The sequence below is a fragment of the Anoplophora glabripennis genome, unplaced genomic scaffold, assembly GCF_000390285.2.
Source record: "Anoplophora glabripennis isolate ALB-LARVAE unplaced genomic scaffold, Agla_2.0 scaffold278, whole genome shotgun sequence".
Taxonomy (NCBI): domain Eukaryota; kingdom Metazoa; phylum Arthropoda; class Insecta; order Coleoptera; family Cerambycidae; genus Anoplophora; species Anoplophora glabripennis.
Window position 1 is genome coordinate 365467 of NW_019416472.1, and position 19321 is coordinate 384787.

Here is a 19321-nt window from a genome sequence, read left to right on the forward strand (position 1 = left end):
GTTGCTAAATTACTTAAAAGATTATCCAAAACATTCAAGGAAATACAAAAATTAATTATGTAATAACAACTTAACTAGGGATTTTTTTAAAACTTCTCAGATGTTGATAATTTGAATTTTTAGATAAAAAAAATATATCTTATCTTTTAAAACGATATTCAATAGATTCAAGAAGATAAGAAATGTATTACCATTATGATTCTTATTAGAATATAACTGAATTAGTTTGTTACAATATATTATCAAACATGAACAAGCTGTTATTTATTGGTTTAGAAGTAATTTTAAGTGCAAGGTAATTCCTTTAATAATAATAATTATATTGATATTAATTATATTTTTTGAAATTTTTTAGGTTAGGTATATTAATCATTTCTTTCGTTGATTAAATTATTTCAAATTTCAACATTTCTCTAACACAGCACTAATTTATTATTTATTAATATTAATTTATTATTTAATTTATTAAATGTCAACAATAATCTTCCAAGTAAAAATGAATTAAATGAAAATACCATAAGACAAATAAGATATAGAACTTATCCATAACTTTTATTTTACAATTAAATTATACATCGTTTGTAAAATTGTGAAAATTCTACCTAACATATAAATAAAATAAATTGGCTCTTTGCAGGGCATTTTCCTCTTTAGATGCAATGTGAAAAATGAGCCAGTATTGTTATATTTCTGTAAACTCAGTTCTTTCATAGAAAAAATATGTTACAGCTTTGTTGTCGGAGAAAACAATAAAACCTTTCCAGATAATTTTATGTTCGGAGTAGCTACATCAGCGTACCAGGTAGAAGGTGGATGGGACGAAGATGGGAAAGGAGAAACAATATGGGACTATTTAGTTCACCATAAACCCACTTACGTAGTCAATAATAACACTGGTGACATAGCGTGCGATTCTTACCATAAATATGCTGAAGATGTAGCACTTGCTGCTGACCTAGGAATAAGGCACTACAAGTTTTCCATATCGTGGTCAAGGTAAGAATAAGTTTTTCAAAGAATACTTCTATTTATAAAAACAAAACAAAGAGATTGTCATTGTTTTTGTTTTTTTTTTTTACTTTCTCTTGTGTCCATGCGTGGACAGCCGTGTACCTGGCGTTAGATGCTTAAACTAGGTAAATAACAATAATTTCGAGGATTTACCAAAATAGTATTGCCATCATGGCGATATTGGGAATATCTGAAATGTACAAAATTTGTTCACCTTAATGGTACCGTCCAGTAGCAAATGGTGCTCAATTTGAACATTTAGGCACGGTACTTTGAGTCTTGATTAAGACTTAATTAACTAATCAGGCAATTAGACTGTGATTATACTTTATAAAATAAATCAGAATATGTACAGTCTAATCGCCTGATTAGTTAATCAAGCCTTAACGGAGACTCAAAATACCGAGCCTTACTGTGATATTATGGATGTTTGTTAAATGTTATAAATTAATGTAAATGTTATAAATTGTTTCTGATAAACATGACATTTTTCTGACTTTAGAATCACTTAGACATAGAATGAAAAAGTTTCTAAGGTAAATCACTTAATTTTTAGATCGTTAGTACAACAGTAATATTAAACCGTATTTAGAAAAACAAACTATCCAGTTCTGATGAAAAAATGTGGGTTATTTAAAAGTATATTTCATGCTCTCCTTGATTTTACATTTACGTAACTAAAATTTAAACATAGGTACTGAAATGAAAGAAATCATTAACTTACTTTCTTGTTCTAACTAAAATGTAGTAGTATATTTCATTAGGAAATAAGAATTTTTCCGTGCACGTGTGACAAATTCTCGTGTGAGGCGAAGCCGATAATAAATCTTATAAGGGGCAGAGACGGATCCGTATTTTATCAAATATTATTAACAAATTCAGTCATAGGTGGATCATGTCATTTGTTTAAAATGTGGCAGATGACACATTAGTTTTCCAATAATTACAGTTTTATCAGCTTGCATCTTTCAATTTAACTATACTAGTTATAAGTTTTAGTATTGGCAAATGCAGTCTATAATTTGTTCTAAGAAAAAATGTTCATGTTCATATAGCTGTTCATTACTTCAGATAAGCAGCCGTACTTTCTTGTTGAGCAGACTTAGTTATTATTAACGTCTAACATGGCAGGTACAGTTCTTAGGCTTGCTGATAACTGATGACTGAATGATTTAAAGGAACGTAGAATGCGAATTAAATAAAATTATACAGTGGTTTCAATACAACAGATTTACGTTAAATTTTGATAAAAATACTTCCCTTTTGCTTGTTATAGTACCAATCTACTTAATATAGGTCCTAATATAGGTCCTAAAAAAAAAAAGTTGTCTGTACGTTTCATGCGACATTATCCGTAGTATTTTTGTCTCCTGACCACAAATCCGGTGTCATAATTGAGCTATCACATCACAGGAATTTCCTAACCTCAAAAAAACAGCTCAAAAATAGCAAAAATTCACGTCATTTTCTTACGACCCTGTAGCAAATTTTGATTTGTATATTATGCCGATTATTAAGCATATAAATAGTAATATAACCCCAAAATTTCGCGATTTAATATTAAACCGTTTTGAAGTTATGCAATAAAAACTGTTTCCCGAGTTGCCCCTTCAATGGATTGTATCTCCCTTAGGGCCGCCACTGACAAAAACTTTACTAATATTTTCATCATTTCCGACACGTTTTGCATACCCTCCAATTTTGAGTATTTCGTTAACACCTTCTTCTTCTTCTTCTACTTCTAGTGGTTGGTCCTAATAAGTCCCATAGCACTGCGGCCTGATTAGGCCTATTGTGCGTCCCACTACTAGTCTTATTCAGCAAGTAGATTTGTCCTTTTTACAAAGTCCAAAAGCTTCCTTGCTGACACTTCTCTCAGTTCCTTGGGTTCCAAATAGGGTCTCCCAAGGAGCGCCATTCTGCTACGTGCAAATCCCGGGCACTCGCCCAGGATATGCAGAGAAGTTTCATCCGCCGATTCACATCCTCGGCAGACCGGACTGTCTACAAGCTTTAGCTTATGTAGATGTTTCCTAAAGTGACAGTGTCCCGTTATGAGTCCTGTCACTCTCCTGAGCCGGATTCTATTCAAGCTCAGTAGCTCATTCGCTCTTCCCTTCGAAGGATACTCCATAAGCTCCTTAGAATGGCTATGTCCTGGCCTTGAAGTCCAGTATTTCCTATGTTCTGTCTCTGTCCATTTGCCCAGAGCCCGCCTGACCACACTGGGAGATGTGCCACAGAAGGGCTCCGGGCCAATGAACACTGTCTCGGATCCCTTCCTAGCAAGTTCATCCGCTTTCTCATTTCCACAAATGCCTTTGTGCCCTGGCACCCAACACAGTCTGACTGTATTGTTGGTGGCCAGTTCAGTCAGCATTTGTAAACAGTCCCACACCAGTTTTGAACTTACCTTGTGTGCGGCTAAAGCTTTAATTGCAGCTTGACTATCAGAGAATATATATATGAGTTTACGTCTATAACCTCTACGTACATTCTCTGCCAGACACGCCATTATCGCGAAAATTTCTGTTTGGAATACGGTAGGGAACTCCCCCAGACTGTAGCTTGCACTCCATCTGGGTCTGAGTCCATATATTCCTGCACCCGTCCCTCTGATCATTTTGGAGCCATCTGTAAACCATACTAGACTCCACCTTTCCAGGGTATTAAACCTTTCCTCCCATTTGATTTGATCCTATTCGAGCCTCAAATGGCTTGTGGAAGTGAAACCTTGGAACCATCTTGTCAGATACCATCCCAAAAGCTGGTTCCGACATAGATGTGTCTATGATCCTGGAACTACCCCTCCAGTCGTTGTTATTCCTGAGTCGATATGCTGCTAGCCGCGCTTCTCTTTCCACCACTATATGCAGCGGTGGTAGATTTAGCATGATTTCTAGTGCAGCTGTCGGGGTCGATTCCATCGCCCCCGTTATACCTAAACAGGCCAATCTCTGAATTCTATTCAGTTTTTCCCTCGCTGTGGTCTGTTGTTTTTTGCCACCATACCACGGCGCCGTAGAGAGTCCTAGGTCTTACTATCGACGTATACAACCAGTATGACATCTTTGGTTTCAGTCCCCAGGTGCTCCAAATAAGGCGACGGCGTACACACAATGTCTGCTTCGCCTTACTCACCACTTTTTCCAAGTGCGCATTCCAGGTAAGCTTATTATCCAGTATCACTCCTAGATATTTTACTTCCCTGTAAATCCTAATGCTCCTCTCCCCTATTATAGGTTCAGAGAGTCCAATTAAATTCCTTCTCCTGGTGAAGGGTACTACGACCGTTTTGTCAGGGTTTACTGACGGTGCCTGCCCCTTACACCAGTCATCTATCCATTTCAAAGCCTCTTTCATGAGTTCTGAAACGATAATATTATGTTTCCCGACTATGAGAACGACTAAGTCGTCCGCAAAGCCTTGTGTATAAAATCCCTTTCGATTAAGGCCCTCCAGTGCGCCGTCCACCACTAACCCCCATAACAAGGGAGACAGTATGCCTGTCTGGGGGCAGCCCCGGCCTACCTTACACTTGGATGTCTCTCCCGAAAGGGTAGCTGTTACTGTCCGGTTTCTCAACATGGTATCTATCCAATGACATAAAGTGTCATCAAGGCCCTTGTTGCAAACTGCTGAATTAATAGATTCGAAAGGTGTATTATTAAATGCCCCTTCAATATCTAAAGCTAGATCTTTGTCGTCCATCACCCTCCCTATCCTAGAGACTAGGCTATGAAGGGCTATGTCGACTGATCTGCCTGCCTGATAGGCGTATTGGTACATGTGTAGAGGATTTGCCCTTAACACCCCGTCCTTTATATGTCTATCAACTATTCTCTCCAACGTTTTCAGGAGGAAAGATGTTAAACTTATCGGGCGATATGCCTTTGCCTGGGCATACGATGGACGCCCTGGTTTAGGAATAAACGCCACGTTCGTCGATCTCCGTGCCAGCGGTATATAACTAAGTGCAATGCTGGCTCTGAAGACGTGAATTAAAACCGGAGCTAGACAGGGTGATTTAAATGAGTCAAAAGAACTTATTGCCCATATTATTCGTGACTGACTCACCACCGTCTTGGCAACCTCCCAGTTCTGTCGAGACCCGGTCGTTACCCTCTGCTGGTGATCCCAGTCATGTTCATTTTCGTGGTTTATTTACCTGGAGCCTGGAAAGTGAGTATTTAGAAGTAACTCCAATGTCTCCCTTCCAGTTTTAGTGTATTCCCCACTCGGTGCTTTAAGAGACCCGAGTTTCGTATTTCCATTCTTAGAGAGAAGTCTCTGGAGTTTAACACACAATGGGACACTATCAATATCCTCACAGAACTTCCTTCGCTTTCCTAATTTCTTTATTATACTCAGTGAGGGTTGTTCTATAAGCCTCCCACTCTCATGTCCACTTTGCTCTATTAAATAGTTTCCTTATCTGTCCCCTCAACTGTGTGAGTTCCTTGCTCCACCAAGATACGGTGTGCTTGTCGGACCTCACTTTGATAGGACAGCTGTATTCATATGATCTTGTGACGGCGTTTTGTAGTTTCTCCACAGCCCTCTCAAGATCATATGTGTTCCTTAATTTTGTACAGATTTCCCTAGTCCTGGCTTGTAACTTCGTTCTATAGGAGGCCCAGTCAGTTCTTTTTGGGTCTCTGTAGGTTCTTACTTGCGGACTATAATTATATTCTTCAAAGAATTTAAAAACCAAAGTTTCAGAATACTTATTTAGTAATCAGTGAGCAACTATATTTTTGCTAATTTTAGGTTATCCTACATTACCAAATTGTTTTTCTTATTTGTTGGTTTTTTCCTTCTGTTCTCTTGGCTAATACTGTTGTAATATTTTAATTAGTTAGTTAATTACTTACATTAGGCTATACTTTACTGTAAATATCTATCTGATATACTATAGTACGATCATATTCGATGCAAAGTAATAAATCATTGCCTGTCAAGGGAACCAATGAAGTACGCCTTTAAGGGTTTTACAAATTGAATAATTTCTTTATACATTATGAAGGGACGAGGGGATCAGTTCAGGTCTGGCACCCTTGTTGCTACAAAAATTCCTTTATTCTCATAAACTATTTATTTTAAATGTAATTTATTATAAATCCAATTTGTTTCCTAAATTCCACATATGTACTACATTTTACCTCTGTACGCGCCACTGTTGTTTACTTGTTTTTTGGAAGCGCTCTCTAATTGACGGCAAAGCTCGCCAGGTTAGTATTTGACGTATAACCGACCAGTTCGTACACTCGATGCACCTGGGCGACTACAGCTACTACCAGAACACAGTGCGTATGCAGCGGTATTTCAGATTTTACATTGAATTTCATTTTAAATTTGAAATGATTTATCTTACGCCTCCTAAAAATGATGACACGATTTTCCTTTGATAAAAGGCCGACAATTTTTTGCTCTACTTTGCATCGTATACGATCCTACTATAGNTCACTTCTTATTTAAACATTATTACAATTATTAATTAATTGTTATTTTTAGAATTTTTTATTATTATTATTATTATATGTTTATAATGTCACTTCTTATTTAAACATTATTACAATTATTAATTAATTGTTATTTTTAGAATTTTTCCTAATGGACTTGGCAACGGAGTCAATCTCATGGGAGTTTCCTACTATCAAAACATAATTGAACTGTTAGAAAGCTACAACATTACACCAGTTGTAACTCTTTACCACTGGGACTTGCCACAGCAACTTCAAGACATCGGAGGATGGACAAATCCAAGCATGGTGCAGTACTTTGTAAAATACGCTAGAGCTGCTTTTCAATATTTCGATACCGTTAAGTATTGGGTTACCTTCGATGAACCCAAACAGATTTGCCGCGGAGGGTATGGAACGGAGACTCTAGCTCCTCAAATAGCCCTCGACGGTGTAGCCGACTACTTGTGTTCCTATGTAGTCATAAAGGCGCATGCTGAGGTCTACAACTTATATCGCAAAGAATTTTCTGATTTGGAAGGTATGTACTACTGTTTTTAGGTAATAAGTAAATATGAGTTTGGATCAAATAAAAACCGGATTTTCGTGTAGTGAATGGATAGAGGGAAGCTTTAGATGTTGCTGAAGCGCAAATCTCGCCGAAATCCTTTGTCCCAGTGAAATCAAATTCTGTGACCTTCGATATAGTCCAGTCGGCGGAGGCCAAAAAGTTACTGTTGGTGACATTTCCTTGATAACTCGGAAATAACTACACAGGAATACTTTAGATGATAAGTACAATAACAGGCTAATTTGCTGATAAAGTATTTTATCAGGAAAAAAGTTATTAACAATTTAATCGTGAAAAAAAATTTTTTTAGTAGTTTTCTTTAAATAACTCAGCGGGATGACTTTGTACGAAAAATTGCTTAGGATATGATAGCAATAACAAAGATTGAAAAAACGGTATAAAATGTTAATTTTTTTAAGTTGCTATAAAAATGTCAGTTATAAATAAAAAGTGATAAAACTTTCGAAAGCTATAGTTCAATATATATTGCTATGGGTATGAATATGTCTTTGTGTACGCGCCAATCTTTTTATGTATAGTAATATGTAATTTGTTTGTGTAAATGTTTATGTTGTAATGTTGGTTGTCTATTTTACCCTGGCTAGCTCTCGACCCTTCTCAGTAGTAGGTTCATATGAAGGTACAACTCAGCATGAAACCACACAACATACCACACTAAACAAAAGATGTTATTTAGAAATTAATTTATTTATTAGATTGTCTTTTTTTATATAGCAATAACATTCCAATGTGGAATGTCAAACACAGTTAAAAAATATTTAGAAGTCTCCTACAATATTTTGTAACATTTTGAAAAATATTTTATCTAATATTAATCGATTTTTTCTAAAATTAATATCTATTAAATTTTAAAATGGCCAAATTTTGATAATTATTTAGATAGTGAAACCAAATTTCTTTGATATGAAAATTTTAATTATATGAAAATTTTGTATTATGCCCTTTTTGATTGTATTTTTCAATCTACTTTAGCTAGCTAGCGGTTTCGTATACGATTTTGGTCTACTTTGTGCACAAAAAAAAGTAAAGAAAAGGTACCTTTCTGTACGTCTTATTGATTTATCAATTGTCGACTGGCTTCCCGCGTATACTTTGCCTAGATATTGTTCTGAAATCCTCGTCTTTCTCTTCTCACTGGATTTCCGGAACTTGCTGATGGCATCCTCGTCTTTCGGCTCTCACTGGATTTCCGGAATCTGCTACTGGAATTCTCTTCTTTTTGTTATTGCTGGAACGCCGGACCTTCTGCTTGTTTTATTCTTCTTAACCCTCGTTCCTGGAATCTTATTGAGTCACTTTTCCAATATAATTACTTATATGTATCTGGTTTCTCCCAATTTACTTCTTTTAACAACTCTTCTTCTGCCTTGTTAGGGCCTTTTCACATATATGCCTTTTTTTTAAATGCCGTCTTCCTTTTACACTTCACGTCACTTCACTTTATACTTAACAAATTTGCAATCCTATTCCAGTTTCTTTACAAAAATTTATATTATGTTTCAAAATATTCCTTATTTCTATATTTGTATTTGACTTTTATATGTACTATTTTATGACTTATCTTATATCTTATTGATATATAAATTTTACTTTAGACCTTAATATCTCTTGCTACTTATTTTTCTAACTCATATTACAACTATTTAATAAAACTATGACATTTTAGTTTTCGTTTGATACATGTCATTTGCGATTTCTAATTTTAATTATGTTTTTTCAATAACACCTTTGGCATGTACTCTATTTGACCAAAATAATAATATTTTTATACTTAAATCTCTGAAATTTATTCTGTTCCAGTAATCCGACTCTCTGCTAATGATTTATAATACCTATTTAATACTAACAATTTTTTTTTAATCAAATATTTTTCTTAGTTTTATAAAAATTGTTTCAACCTTTCTCTTCACCGTGTTGTATTCAAGTAGAATTTTAATTTAACTTTTAAATTGCTCTCAATACTATGATTTCATCTCAATATATACAATAATGACGCTAAAGCCGAAAATCAGGAAAGCAAAACTTTTTGTTCTATAAGGTTTTATACATTCATCGGCATCTGAAACTCGAAACTTTGCCAAATTTGTTTCAAGTTTTGCTGACACTTGAAATTTGGTATACACATAGTGTATATATGCAGAAACCAAAAGCAATTTGCAAAATTCAATTATCTTCATTTTTGCAGCTTTGGTAAGGTTTTATACGTCACACTAGTTTTATACGTCACCGTTATTTTTAATTTTTGGAAAAATATATATGTATATTTATAAAATATTCCATCACGGTAGATTAACCAGCACAATTACCTACAATTAAAAAAATAATAATTTTCATCGTTTAGATCCTAAGCTACTTAACATTTTGCGCCTGTTTGCCGTAGTCTTACATTATTCAACATATCAACACAAAACAAAATCGTACGTGTGGGGTAAACCTTTATTTTATCTTTTTAATTGTAGGTAATTGTGCTGGCTAATCTACCGTAACGGAATATTTTATAAATGTACATAAATATACGTCCAAAAATTAAAAAAACGGTGACGTATAAAACCTTACCAAAACTGCAAAAATGAAGATAATTGAATTTTGCAAATTGCTTTTGGTTTCTGCATATTTACACTATGTGTGTTCCAAATTTCAAGTGTCAGCAAAGCTTCGAACAAATTTGGCAGTTTCGAGTTTCAGATGCCGATGAATGTATAACACCTTATAGAACAAAAAGATTTGCTTTTCTGATTTTCGGCTTTAGCGTCATTATTGTATATATATTGAATTATAGTTTTCGAAAGTTTTATTACTTTTTGTTTATAATTGACATTTTTACAGCAACTTTAAAAAATTGTCGTATATTTGAAAATAAATTCATTGCAGGTAAAATAGCTATAGTACTCGATGTACCTTGGTCTGAACCGTACAGTGATGAAGCACAGGATATAGAAGCAGCTGAGAGAAGAAATCAATTTGAGGTAAGAATTTTTTAATTTACTTTATTACTTTCTTACAGCAATGAAAATACAAATATTGTTTTAACAACATTTCATTGCTGACAGTGTAAGCTAGTGTTTTCTGCGGGTAATAGATGTTTGCTTGAAATAAATCATTTGAAGAGATCGGTATGTCAAAATTCTTGGACATTAATATGTTGCTAGAATCCTGAGAGCTGTGATACTCTTCTGACAGACGGTAAGCAAATTGGAGGTTCACGTATACAAATGTTTTCTTCATTAAATTTGCGGGAACTCAGTTTGCTGTAAGCAGAAAGGGGTAATAGGAATAGCTATTAACGAAACGCTTTTGCAATTTTTTTTATTTATACGAAATGTTTAACTCTATGCCGAATTAAAAAATCTGTGCAAACAAGACTAAATAGACCACAGTCACCACGTCAGCAGTTTAGATTTTTTGTTGACGTTTCAGAAAGTATGTCTATCTCTTCCTCAGAAAGTGGACATTAAGACTCTGGGCGATATTTACTTATATTTTCTGTGTACACTGATCCATAGCCTCCCATTGCACGACTAGTAGTCCCTGTCATTTCCAAAATCTAGGTAGAACTAATTGCCGTCTCGCATAAAATTGTTTCTATTTTTCTTACTTAGCTCTATTGAATTATACATATACAGTAGGGAACTGGAAGATATTGTCACTATTTATGTAATACAAAAACTTTCAGAATCTCCGTTACGTACTGTCCAACAGATGGATATGGCTTTTGGAATTTGATAACCAACTACGAGTAGACTCCGGCTCATATCTAATAAATCAATTACCTACCTAACATTCTTATAATGGCAGAGTTCGATTATTTTCGCGCAATACGTATTAAAAATCTAAAGTTTTATTAGCTTCTGAAATGATTTTATTTATATGAAGGCCGAAATTCAGTTGAGACTCAAAATAAGCATGCAAATCTTTTATAAAACGATGATTTATTAAGAAATACGTTACTGAAAATTTTCCTTCTTCCGAGAAAAGAGAACATTTTGCTCTTCTTATTATTTATCAAAAGATCAGTCTATTGAGATTTTCCAAGAAATCAAAGAATCTTGAAAAGTGTTTATCCCTAATGGATATTGATGACAATCAGGAAGATAACAATTTCTAAGAGATAACATAGTCAATGAAAGACCATGTATAGAATAGACAGGTTATTACCAAATATTCCCCCTCTTCTGAAAAATATTTCTTGCAGTACCTATATCCATTTCTTGTGAAAGCTGATCATATGTAGCTGTAATTCCTCATTCAAGTGTTCTAAATATATTGTGGCATGTATGCGATGCACTACACATGACTTTGCTTCTGGGTCCGATGATGATGAGATTCAGCGTTTAGATATCCATTCTAATGAGTTGGTTTTCTATAATGTTGTGCTCTAGAATGCGATTCTGTTTGTTTTTAACAATAACATTTGGGAACAGAGGAGGTTTTCTTCAATCTCCATGGTGAAGCTTATTATTGTCGTTATACTATTGGACACTAATTATTGGACACCCTGTCCAATAATTAGTGTCCAATAATTTACCACTTGATACTATTGCCAAAAAAAAGAATATTTTTTCATATAAACATGGGTTGAGAAACCGACGACCCTCCAATTGAGACACCCCTGACTAAAATTTTTGAAAAATTTTATGAAAATTAATTTTTTGGGGACCCATTCAGGGGGGTGTAGCTCGCTTAGGAAGCATTTCTCGACCAATGTTTATATGAGAAAATATTCTTATTTTTGGCAATAGAATCAAGTGGTAAATTAATGGACACTAATAATTATAAGACACCCTTATATGTGATGTAAGACCATATTACGTATGACCAACATATACAGGGTGTCTCAGAATAACGTGTGCAGCGGAATACTTCGTGTACTCAAAATAAGCAGATTTAGGCTAATTCACCTATATCCAAAATCGCTTCGTTTGGCCGCTAGATGGCTTCAGAGTTCGTGAAATTTTGTTAAATTTTGTAAATAACTCGAATATGTATTAATCAATTTTGATTATTTTTGGGGTGTAGACTTTATTTTCAATCTACATCAAAATTTATGTTATACAGAGTGTTTTTTAAAACTCACAACTCCTTCAAAATTGATGGTGATAATATCCGTTCATAATTTTTCTTCTTTCGGGAAATAATGATAGCTATTTTTTATTTGATAGGTGATACCATTTGGAAGTTTTCGGGCTTCTTATAGAATTTTGATTAAATGAGCGGTTTGGGTACAAAAAAATATTTTTTAAATGTCTACATTATCGTGCCACCCATATTATAATAGTGTTAGTAGCTACTGATTTTGTAGGTTGACTATAATTTCAGTCTGATTTTTGACTCATTGTATCTGACAATTCTTAGTGAGTGTTTATGACGATGAGATATACCTACCACCTGTTACTTCATTTTTCGATATGGATACACACACGTACGACGAATTAGAATTATTTACAACGTGCCTAATTTTATAGAAAAGTAACAAAGTTGAGGTTATTATATTTAGTACAACTTATAAAAACTGTTCAAAATGACCTCCGTTGTTTCTACAACAAAGGTTAATTCGGCAAAGAAAGTTAAAAACGGCTACTTTTTAAAACATTTATGGCAATTTGGATATGCCTCCACAACTCAGTTCAGTATTAGATGTGGAATCATGCACTGTTGTTTTCAGAGCGCCCCTAAGATAATAGTCACAAGGTGTTAAGTCTAGTGAACGTACTGGCCAATTAATAGGAATATTATCCCCTCTACCAATCCATCGACGAGGGAATTCTTGGTTCAGTCAGATACTGCCGGACGTTTACAGTGAAATGTGGTGGAGCGCTATCATACATAAACTACATGTTACCTCTGAATAATAACGGCACATCTTCCAATAACTCGAGTTCTGCAAATATTCTAAATAAAATTCCCCATTCAGTCTATTGGGTAGAATAACAGGGCCAATAATAATGCTATCCCAAACAAAATCAAACTGAAATTACAGTTAATCTTGAAAATCAGAGCCTATTAGCACTTTGTTAAGTACCGATTGTAATATGGGTGGCAAGATAATGTAGACATTTAAAAATATTGTTTTGTACCTAAACTGCTAATTTAATAAAAATTCTACAAGAGGCCAAAAAACTTCCAAATGGCACCACATATCAAATAAACAATAATTGTCATTATTGCCAGAAAGAGGAAAAAGTTATGAACGGATATTTTCACCATACATAAATTTTGTAGGAGTTGTAAGTTTTAAAAAACGCTCCGTACAACACCAAAATATGTAGATGGAAAGCAGCAGGCCACACACCAAAAATAATCAAAATCGAATAATACGTATTCGAGTTATTTACAAAATTCAAAAAATTTTCACGAACTTCGAGGCCATCTAGCGACCAAACGAAGCGATTTTGGACATAGGTGAATTAGCCTAAATCTGCCTATTTTGAGTCCACGAATCTGTAGTATTCCGTTGTACGCGTTATTCTGGGACACCCTGTATAAAACCGTAACTTGTTCTAGAAAGCTACCATATTTTTATTTGCCTATTATAGAGATAAGGGTGAACCCGTAGTTGTTTTTTCAGTTTGTTCTTAAAACTAGTTCCTAAAACAGAATAAGATTCATCTGGTGCTTACTTTTACCAAGTCTAATAAATTATATATTCTGCGAGAATATTTGATGAAGCTGTCCCAAAGCTTGTTTTGTCTACCTTGCGTGACTGTTTAATTTGCTGGCAAGCTGGGAATTTCCAGAAGATCCCTTTCTCTAATTGTTTCCTGGTATATCCGATTCTTTCTTTTAGTACAATAGTTTATTTATAGTTTACTTTTTAGTTTCATGAGTAATATTTGCAAAAATAATTTGCAACACATGATTTACTTTCATCCAAGCAATTCAACAGTTATATCATACACTTTTTTAGGTTGGTTTATATGCGAATCCCTTAGTACACGGAAATTGGCCTGAGGTAGTCATCAATCGAGTTGAAGAAAGAAGTGCCAATGAAAATTTTACTAGAACCCGTCTTCCTCAATTTACAGACGATGAAATTGTGTTCATCAAAGGATCATACGATTTTATCGGACTTAACTTCTATGATACTCGTTACGTGGCAGATGCCGAAGAAGCCGATTATGAATATCCCAGCTTTGAACACGATATGAGAGCTACCATATACGCTGATGATGCATGGTTAAAAGGCATTATTGGAGACACGGCAAGTGTTACAATTTAGTCCTACCCTTACATTGTCAAACGTTCATAACATTCATTTGGTATAATATACGTTCAATAAAATATTTATCATTTCCAAAACAATCAAGATTTAAATTGCCAGTGCTGCGAGAAACAACTACTCCGCTGGCTATATGTCAGTTGTCTCACCTATGATACACTGATGAGGACTAATAAGTCCGAAACCGGTCTGTGCCTGATAGGTTAAACCGACGAACGATTCTAGTTGTTGCACTAGGTGTTGCGAGTATAATGCAATGCCGGTCGGGGCATATAGCCCGCGGAGTAGTTGTTTCTCGCAACACTGGCAATTTAAGCATTTTGTTTTCGCCCTGTTGGCGACAGTCGTGCCACAAAAGTACCTGGCAAATTTTAGCAGGTCGTTTTCTTCCGTAGAAGAAAGAGGATGGAGCCATCTGTGTTCCGCGTACAATAAAAATTTCTTTTTCATTATATAACTTTAACAGTGATTGTACATTGTCTCAGAGCTTTACATTATTTTGATAAACAATTTAACTAATTTAGATAATATTACATTATATAAATTACCATTAAAATTAATCCCAGAACGGAAAATGCTAATATTGACATAACTTTTTCCAAATGTTTTAAAGAACAGTACGTATTAATATAATTCTTACAGATTGTAAAATGGGGTATCCGAAGAGCTTTAAATTGGCTAAAAACATCTTACTACAATCCAACAATTCTCATCACACAAAACTCAATCGCTACTAATGGAACATTAGATGATTACGACCGAATTCAATCTATTTATGTAGGTATTCCAAATATGTGTTACGCGTATCTAAAAATGTTGTCACATTTCAGGATTATCTGAATTATATGTTAGATGCCGTATATGAGGACAATGTAGCAGTTATTGGCTATACTTTGAATTTGCTGGATGAATTTGAATGGAAACTGGGATACAGGTAGACAATTAAAGTACACGCGTAGAATTTGAATGACTTAAGGACTATTCAATGTTCTTTAAGTTTCAAGTTTTATAAATTATTTGTAATATATATACAGGATATATCTTTGAATAGGGGTCACATTTATATGGCGGCTACATTTGATCTTTACATACGTATATCATAAATATGTTTTCTCAAATTTCGTCGCAAGAACTAATTTTATCTAAATTTTTTCCCTCGTAGTTTTCATACCCCGCCGCTGGACAGGCTAACCTCAAATGAAAGCGTCAGATGCCATGTTTGTCGACCTATATACATGTTTTTTCATATACAGGGTTATCCAAAAATCCTGGTACGGCAGAATAACTTTCGAAGAATGTATTTTGGGAAAAAAATTTTCAGACAAAAGTGTAAGGATTTTTCCCTGGCTATCTGACCTTGGATTTGACCTTGACTTTGATCTTCAAGGTCATTTTAAGGTCAAGTTAAGTTTTTTAAATGGGAACCCCTATTTTTTATTGCGGATTTGGAAAGAGCAGTCTTGGAGTGCCTATAAGGAAGCAGCTTGACCTTATTTGTGGACTCTTAAGAATGCTTACTTGTGGTATGGTAGCTTTAGAAGCTGTAGTTTATTTAGGAGCTTTAATACTCAGACGGCCTGTCTATGGAAGCTTTAAGGGCTTATATCCCGTAGGACCACAGAATGGACAAAGCCTGAATCGCTACGTGAGCTTTAAAAGCGTAGAGATCTTTTAATTTTTTAGGAGAAACTGGATCGTTTTGATTTTTAAGATTTATGAGATTTATTGAAAATTTTTATTTAATTAACAATAAATATGAAATACAGGGTGTTCCGAAATTCATGCAACAAAATTTGGTCACAGATTCTTAAGACAAATTTAGGGGACCCGTATTTTTTATTTTTGCTAAGTGGCCCCCTCTTTCGGAGTTACAGCCCCCTGAAGTCCGTCCCTAAGAATAATCTTTTTTTTATATCTCAGAACCCTGTTGTACGAGAATCACTAAATTTGGTATACAGGGGTTTTATGACATGTGGAATCTGATGGTGCTACGATTTTTGGCGGGGAACCCGCTTAAGACAAGTTTTCGTGGGCCCCCTTGCCTTTGGAGCCAAAAAAATTTGGTCGCATATTTAAATTTCTTAAAAATTAACAGTCCACTAGAAAGCCATTCAATTTAGAAACTTTTTGTCTCTTTATACTTTTTTCGTAAAACGCAATGTTTTCGAGAAAAATGTCAAAATGTGATCGAATGCATATCGTGATTCGCCATTTTCCTCAAAAACATTGCGTTTTTCGAAACAAATATCAAGAGACAAAAAAGTTTCTAAATTCAATGGCTTTCTAGCTTACTAATAATTAAAAACAAATCAAATTTGCGACCAAATTTTTCTGGTTCCATCTGTTATGGCATTCGTGGCTTCGTAGAAGAATTCCGGAAAATTTTCCAAACTTGGGTGAAAATGTATTTTTATTGTTTGTCTATGGTTCTTGTAGATTCAACGGAATTTGTGCCCGTGAATAGTTTTTTGAAAATTGCCGAATTCTTTTCTAAACATGGATGAATTTCGAACGAAATTTCTAATGTTCACTTATAAATCACAGGGTTATAGCCTTATTAGAAAATGTCTTATTGATGTGATTCATTGTTAGTGACAAAGTATTATACCTGTATGCTTTAAACAATATTTTGGTTAATTAAAAATAATGCTTTTCAGTGCCCACGAAGGACTTTTCTCTGTGGATTTTGAAGATACCAACCGAACTAGAACTCCGAAGCGTTCTGCTTATTATTATCAACAGATAGCTACGAGTTTGACTTTACCAGATGTTCCTATCGTATCTTCAACCACAAACCCGACAACAGAAGTTACGACTGCCACCTACACTACAATCTACACTACAATAAAGTCATTAGAAACAACAAATCCATCAACAGAAGTTCCTACAGGGTCATCCACAATAGAGTCATCGGAAACAACAAATCCATCAACAGAAGTTCCTACAGGGTCATCCACAATAGAGTCATCGGAAACAACAAATCCATCAACAGAAGTACCTACAGGGTCACCAACAACAGTAGAACCGCCTACATCTACACCTGGTTCGTCGTATGGAATTAAGCCACAGTCCCTATTTATTTTAGCAGTAATAGTATTTATCGATTTTAAATTAGCAAAAATATTCACTTAAGTAGTACTTCAAGATAGTTTTCTACATTTGATATTAAATACTGATGTAAATTATAAAATTTAGAAATTAAAATTATCAGTAAATATATTACATTTTTTGTGATTTTATGTGTGATTGTGTTAGAATGTTATCAAAACTGTCCATGTTTGAAATACATTAATGAAGTTTGTAATGGTTTTGCATTTATATGAAATGTAATCATTTAATAAATAGTACATTAATCTATCCCACATTTTTTATCAGAATATTTAGACTCGGTACTTCATTATAAATTAGATATCGTCGATGTTAATAATATCTACAATAACAAATAAAAAACAAAATATTAAATGACGAATGGTCGATTTTTATTAATTAAATTAATTAAAAGTATTATCATTAGATTGTAAAAGAAATAATACTAATTTGTTGTACCTGTGTGTATACTACATACAGGGTGTTAGTGAACTTATGTCAAATCTTTTGCCACATGTCCATTATTTTCACATAACGAACAATACACGGATTTTTGTTGAGTAAAATGTAATTTTAAAATCTAACTTACCTCCTGCAAGGAGCCACCTTTTGAGAACTGCTGATTTTCATAGAAGATGTTCAATATACCCACCATTTGCTTGCACACAAGCTTCAGCGCAACGTATCCAATTCGCTCGTACGCATTGCAACATTGCCACATCCTCTCGAGTCGTATTACAAGCTTCGGCAATACGATGTCGCAGTTGGTCGATGTCACAAATTTCCGTGAAATAAACAACACTTTTTACATTTCCCCACAAAAAGAAGTCTAAATGGATGGGGGGCATCTAACTAGGCTGCCGCGGCCTATCCAGCGATCGGGAAAAGTAATGTTTACAAAGTCGCGCACTCTCCGAAAAAAGTGAGCGGGGACTCCGTCATGCAGTGACCACATATTTTACCGAACATTTAATGGCACGTCTTCCAATAACTCCGGCAAGCGATTTTACAAAAAATCTAGATATGAAGCGCCGTCTAAGCCTCTAGGCAATGCAAAAGGTCCTATTGAAGTGTCATTAACGATACCGGCCACATGTTTACAAAAAACTGTTGCTGAAAGGCACCGCGAAGAAATTCGTGTGGATTTTCGATAGTCCAGTGAGTGTTGTGGACGTTACTTACATCTTTTCGACTGAAACATACTTCATCTGTAACAAGTATTTGCACTGTAAATTAAGGATTTCTTGCATGTTCCAGAAGCAACCATCGCAAAAACCTCGACGTAGTGGAAAGTCCTCAGGAGTAAGCGCTTGAATATGAAATGGATACAACCGAGTTTCTCGCCACACAACACGGTACGAAATATTTACTTGCTGTGCGACATTTCTGATGCTACAATGTGGATCTTCTTCGACGAGATCTAAAATCATCTCCTCGCCATTTAAGATTCTTAGTGGTCGCCATGGGCAACCGTCGCGGTTGTACCAGTGGCGTAGCTACAGTTGCGCAATGCGCACGGGCCCAAGCCACGACGGGGGCCCCTGCGGGCTAAAAAATTTTTTAGTTGCGCAATTTAAAATTATTTTTAATTTTATATAAATCTCAAAATTTAGGTATAACTCTATATTGAAAATGTATTGTGTTTGTTTGTTTGTTTTATACGCAGAAATAGACAGAATAGTTGCGCGGTGACCACCTTCTATAAAAAACAGTGCCTTGGTTGAGCGGGAATATCAACCTCGTACAACGTATAGCATAAGTAAGTGACGCGTATCGAAATCAGTTTGTATTTCGCGGTTCGAAATCAGTTTGTATTTCGCTTCACTTCGTAGCGTTGTTTACGGCGGTTGTCATGGCAAGGAGGCGGCCAACATGAAAGTAAACAACAGCGTGGGGGAACGAGTGACGCGGAAATTGAAGCAGCATCGCCATCGCCCATCGTCTGCCTTTACT

General features: G+C 35.0%; 1 protein-coding gene across 1 annotated transcript; it reads left to right on the forward strand.

The window, feature by feature from the left end:
• Nucleotides 1-211: 211 nt before the first annotated feature.
• On the forward strand, nt 212-17515 carry LOC108906604 (myrosinase 1). Its single transcript, XM_018709908.2, has 8 exons — nt 212-295; nt 730-996; nt 6614-7014; nt 9937-10031; nt 13970-14263; nt 14924-15058; nt 15112-15215; nt 16939-17515. Exons 1-8 carry the CDS (start codon nt 249-251, stop codon nt 17411-17413), a joined length of 1818 nt encoding a protein of 605 aa, XP_018565424.1. The 5' UTR covers nt 212-248; the 3' UTR covers nt 17414-17515.
• The last annotated feature ends 1806 nt before the right edge of the window (nt 17516-19321 follow it).

Bases quoted from the DNA above. Each gene is read 5' to 3' on its own strand.
- LOC108906604 (XM_018709908.2), top strand. From the start codon at position 249: ATGAACAAGCTGTTATTTATTGGTTTAGAAGTAATTTTAAGTGCAAG. The intron at 10,032-13,969 runs GTAAGAATTTTT...ACACTTTTTTAG, and splicing joins AGAGAAGAAATCAATTTGAG to GTTGGTTTATATGCGAATCC. The intron at 15,059-15,111 runs GTAGGTATTCCA...GTCACATTTCAG, and splicing joins ACCGAATTCAATCTATTTAT to GATTATCTGAATTATATGTT.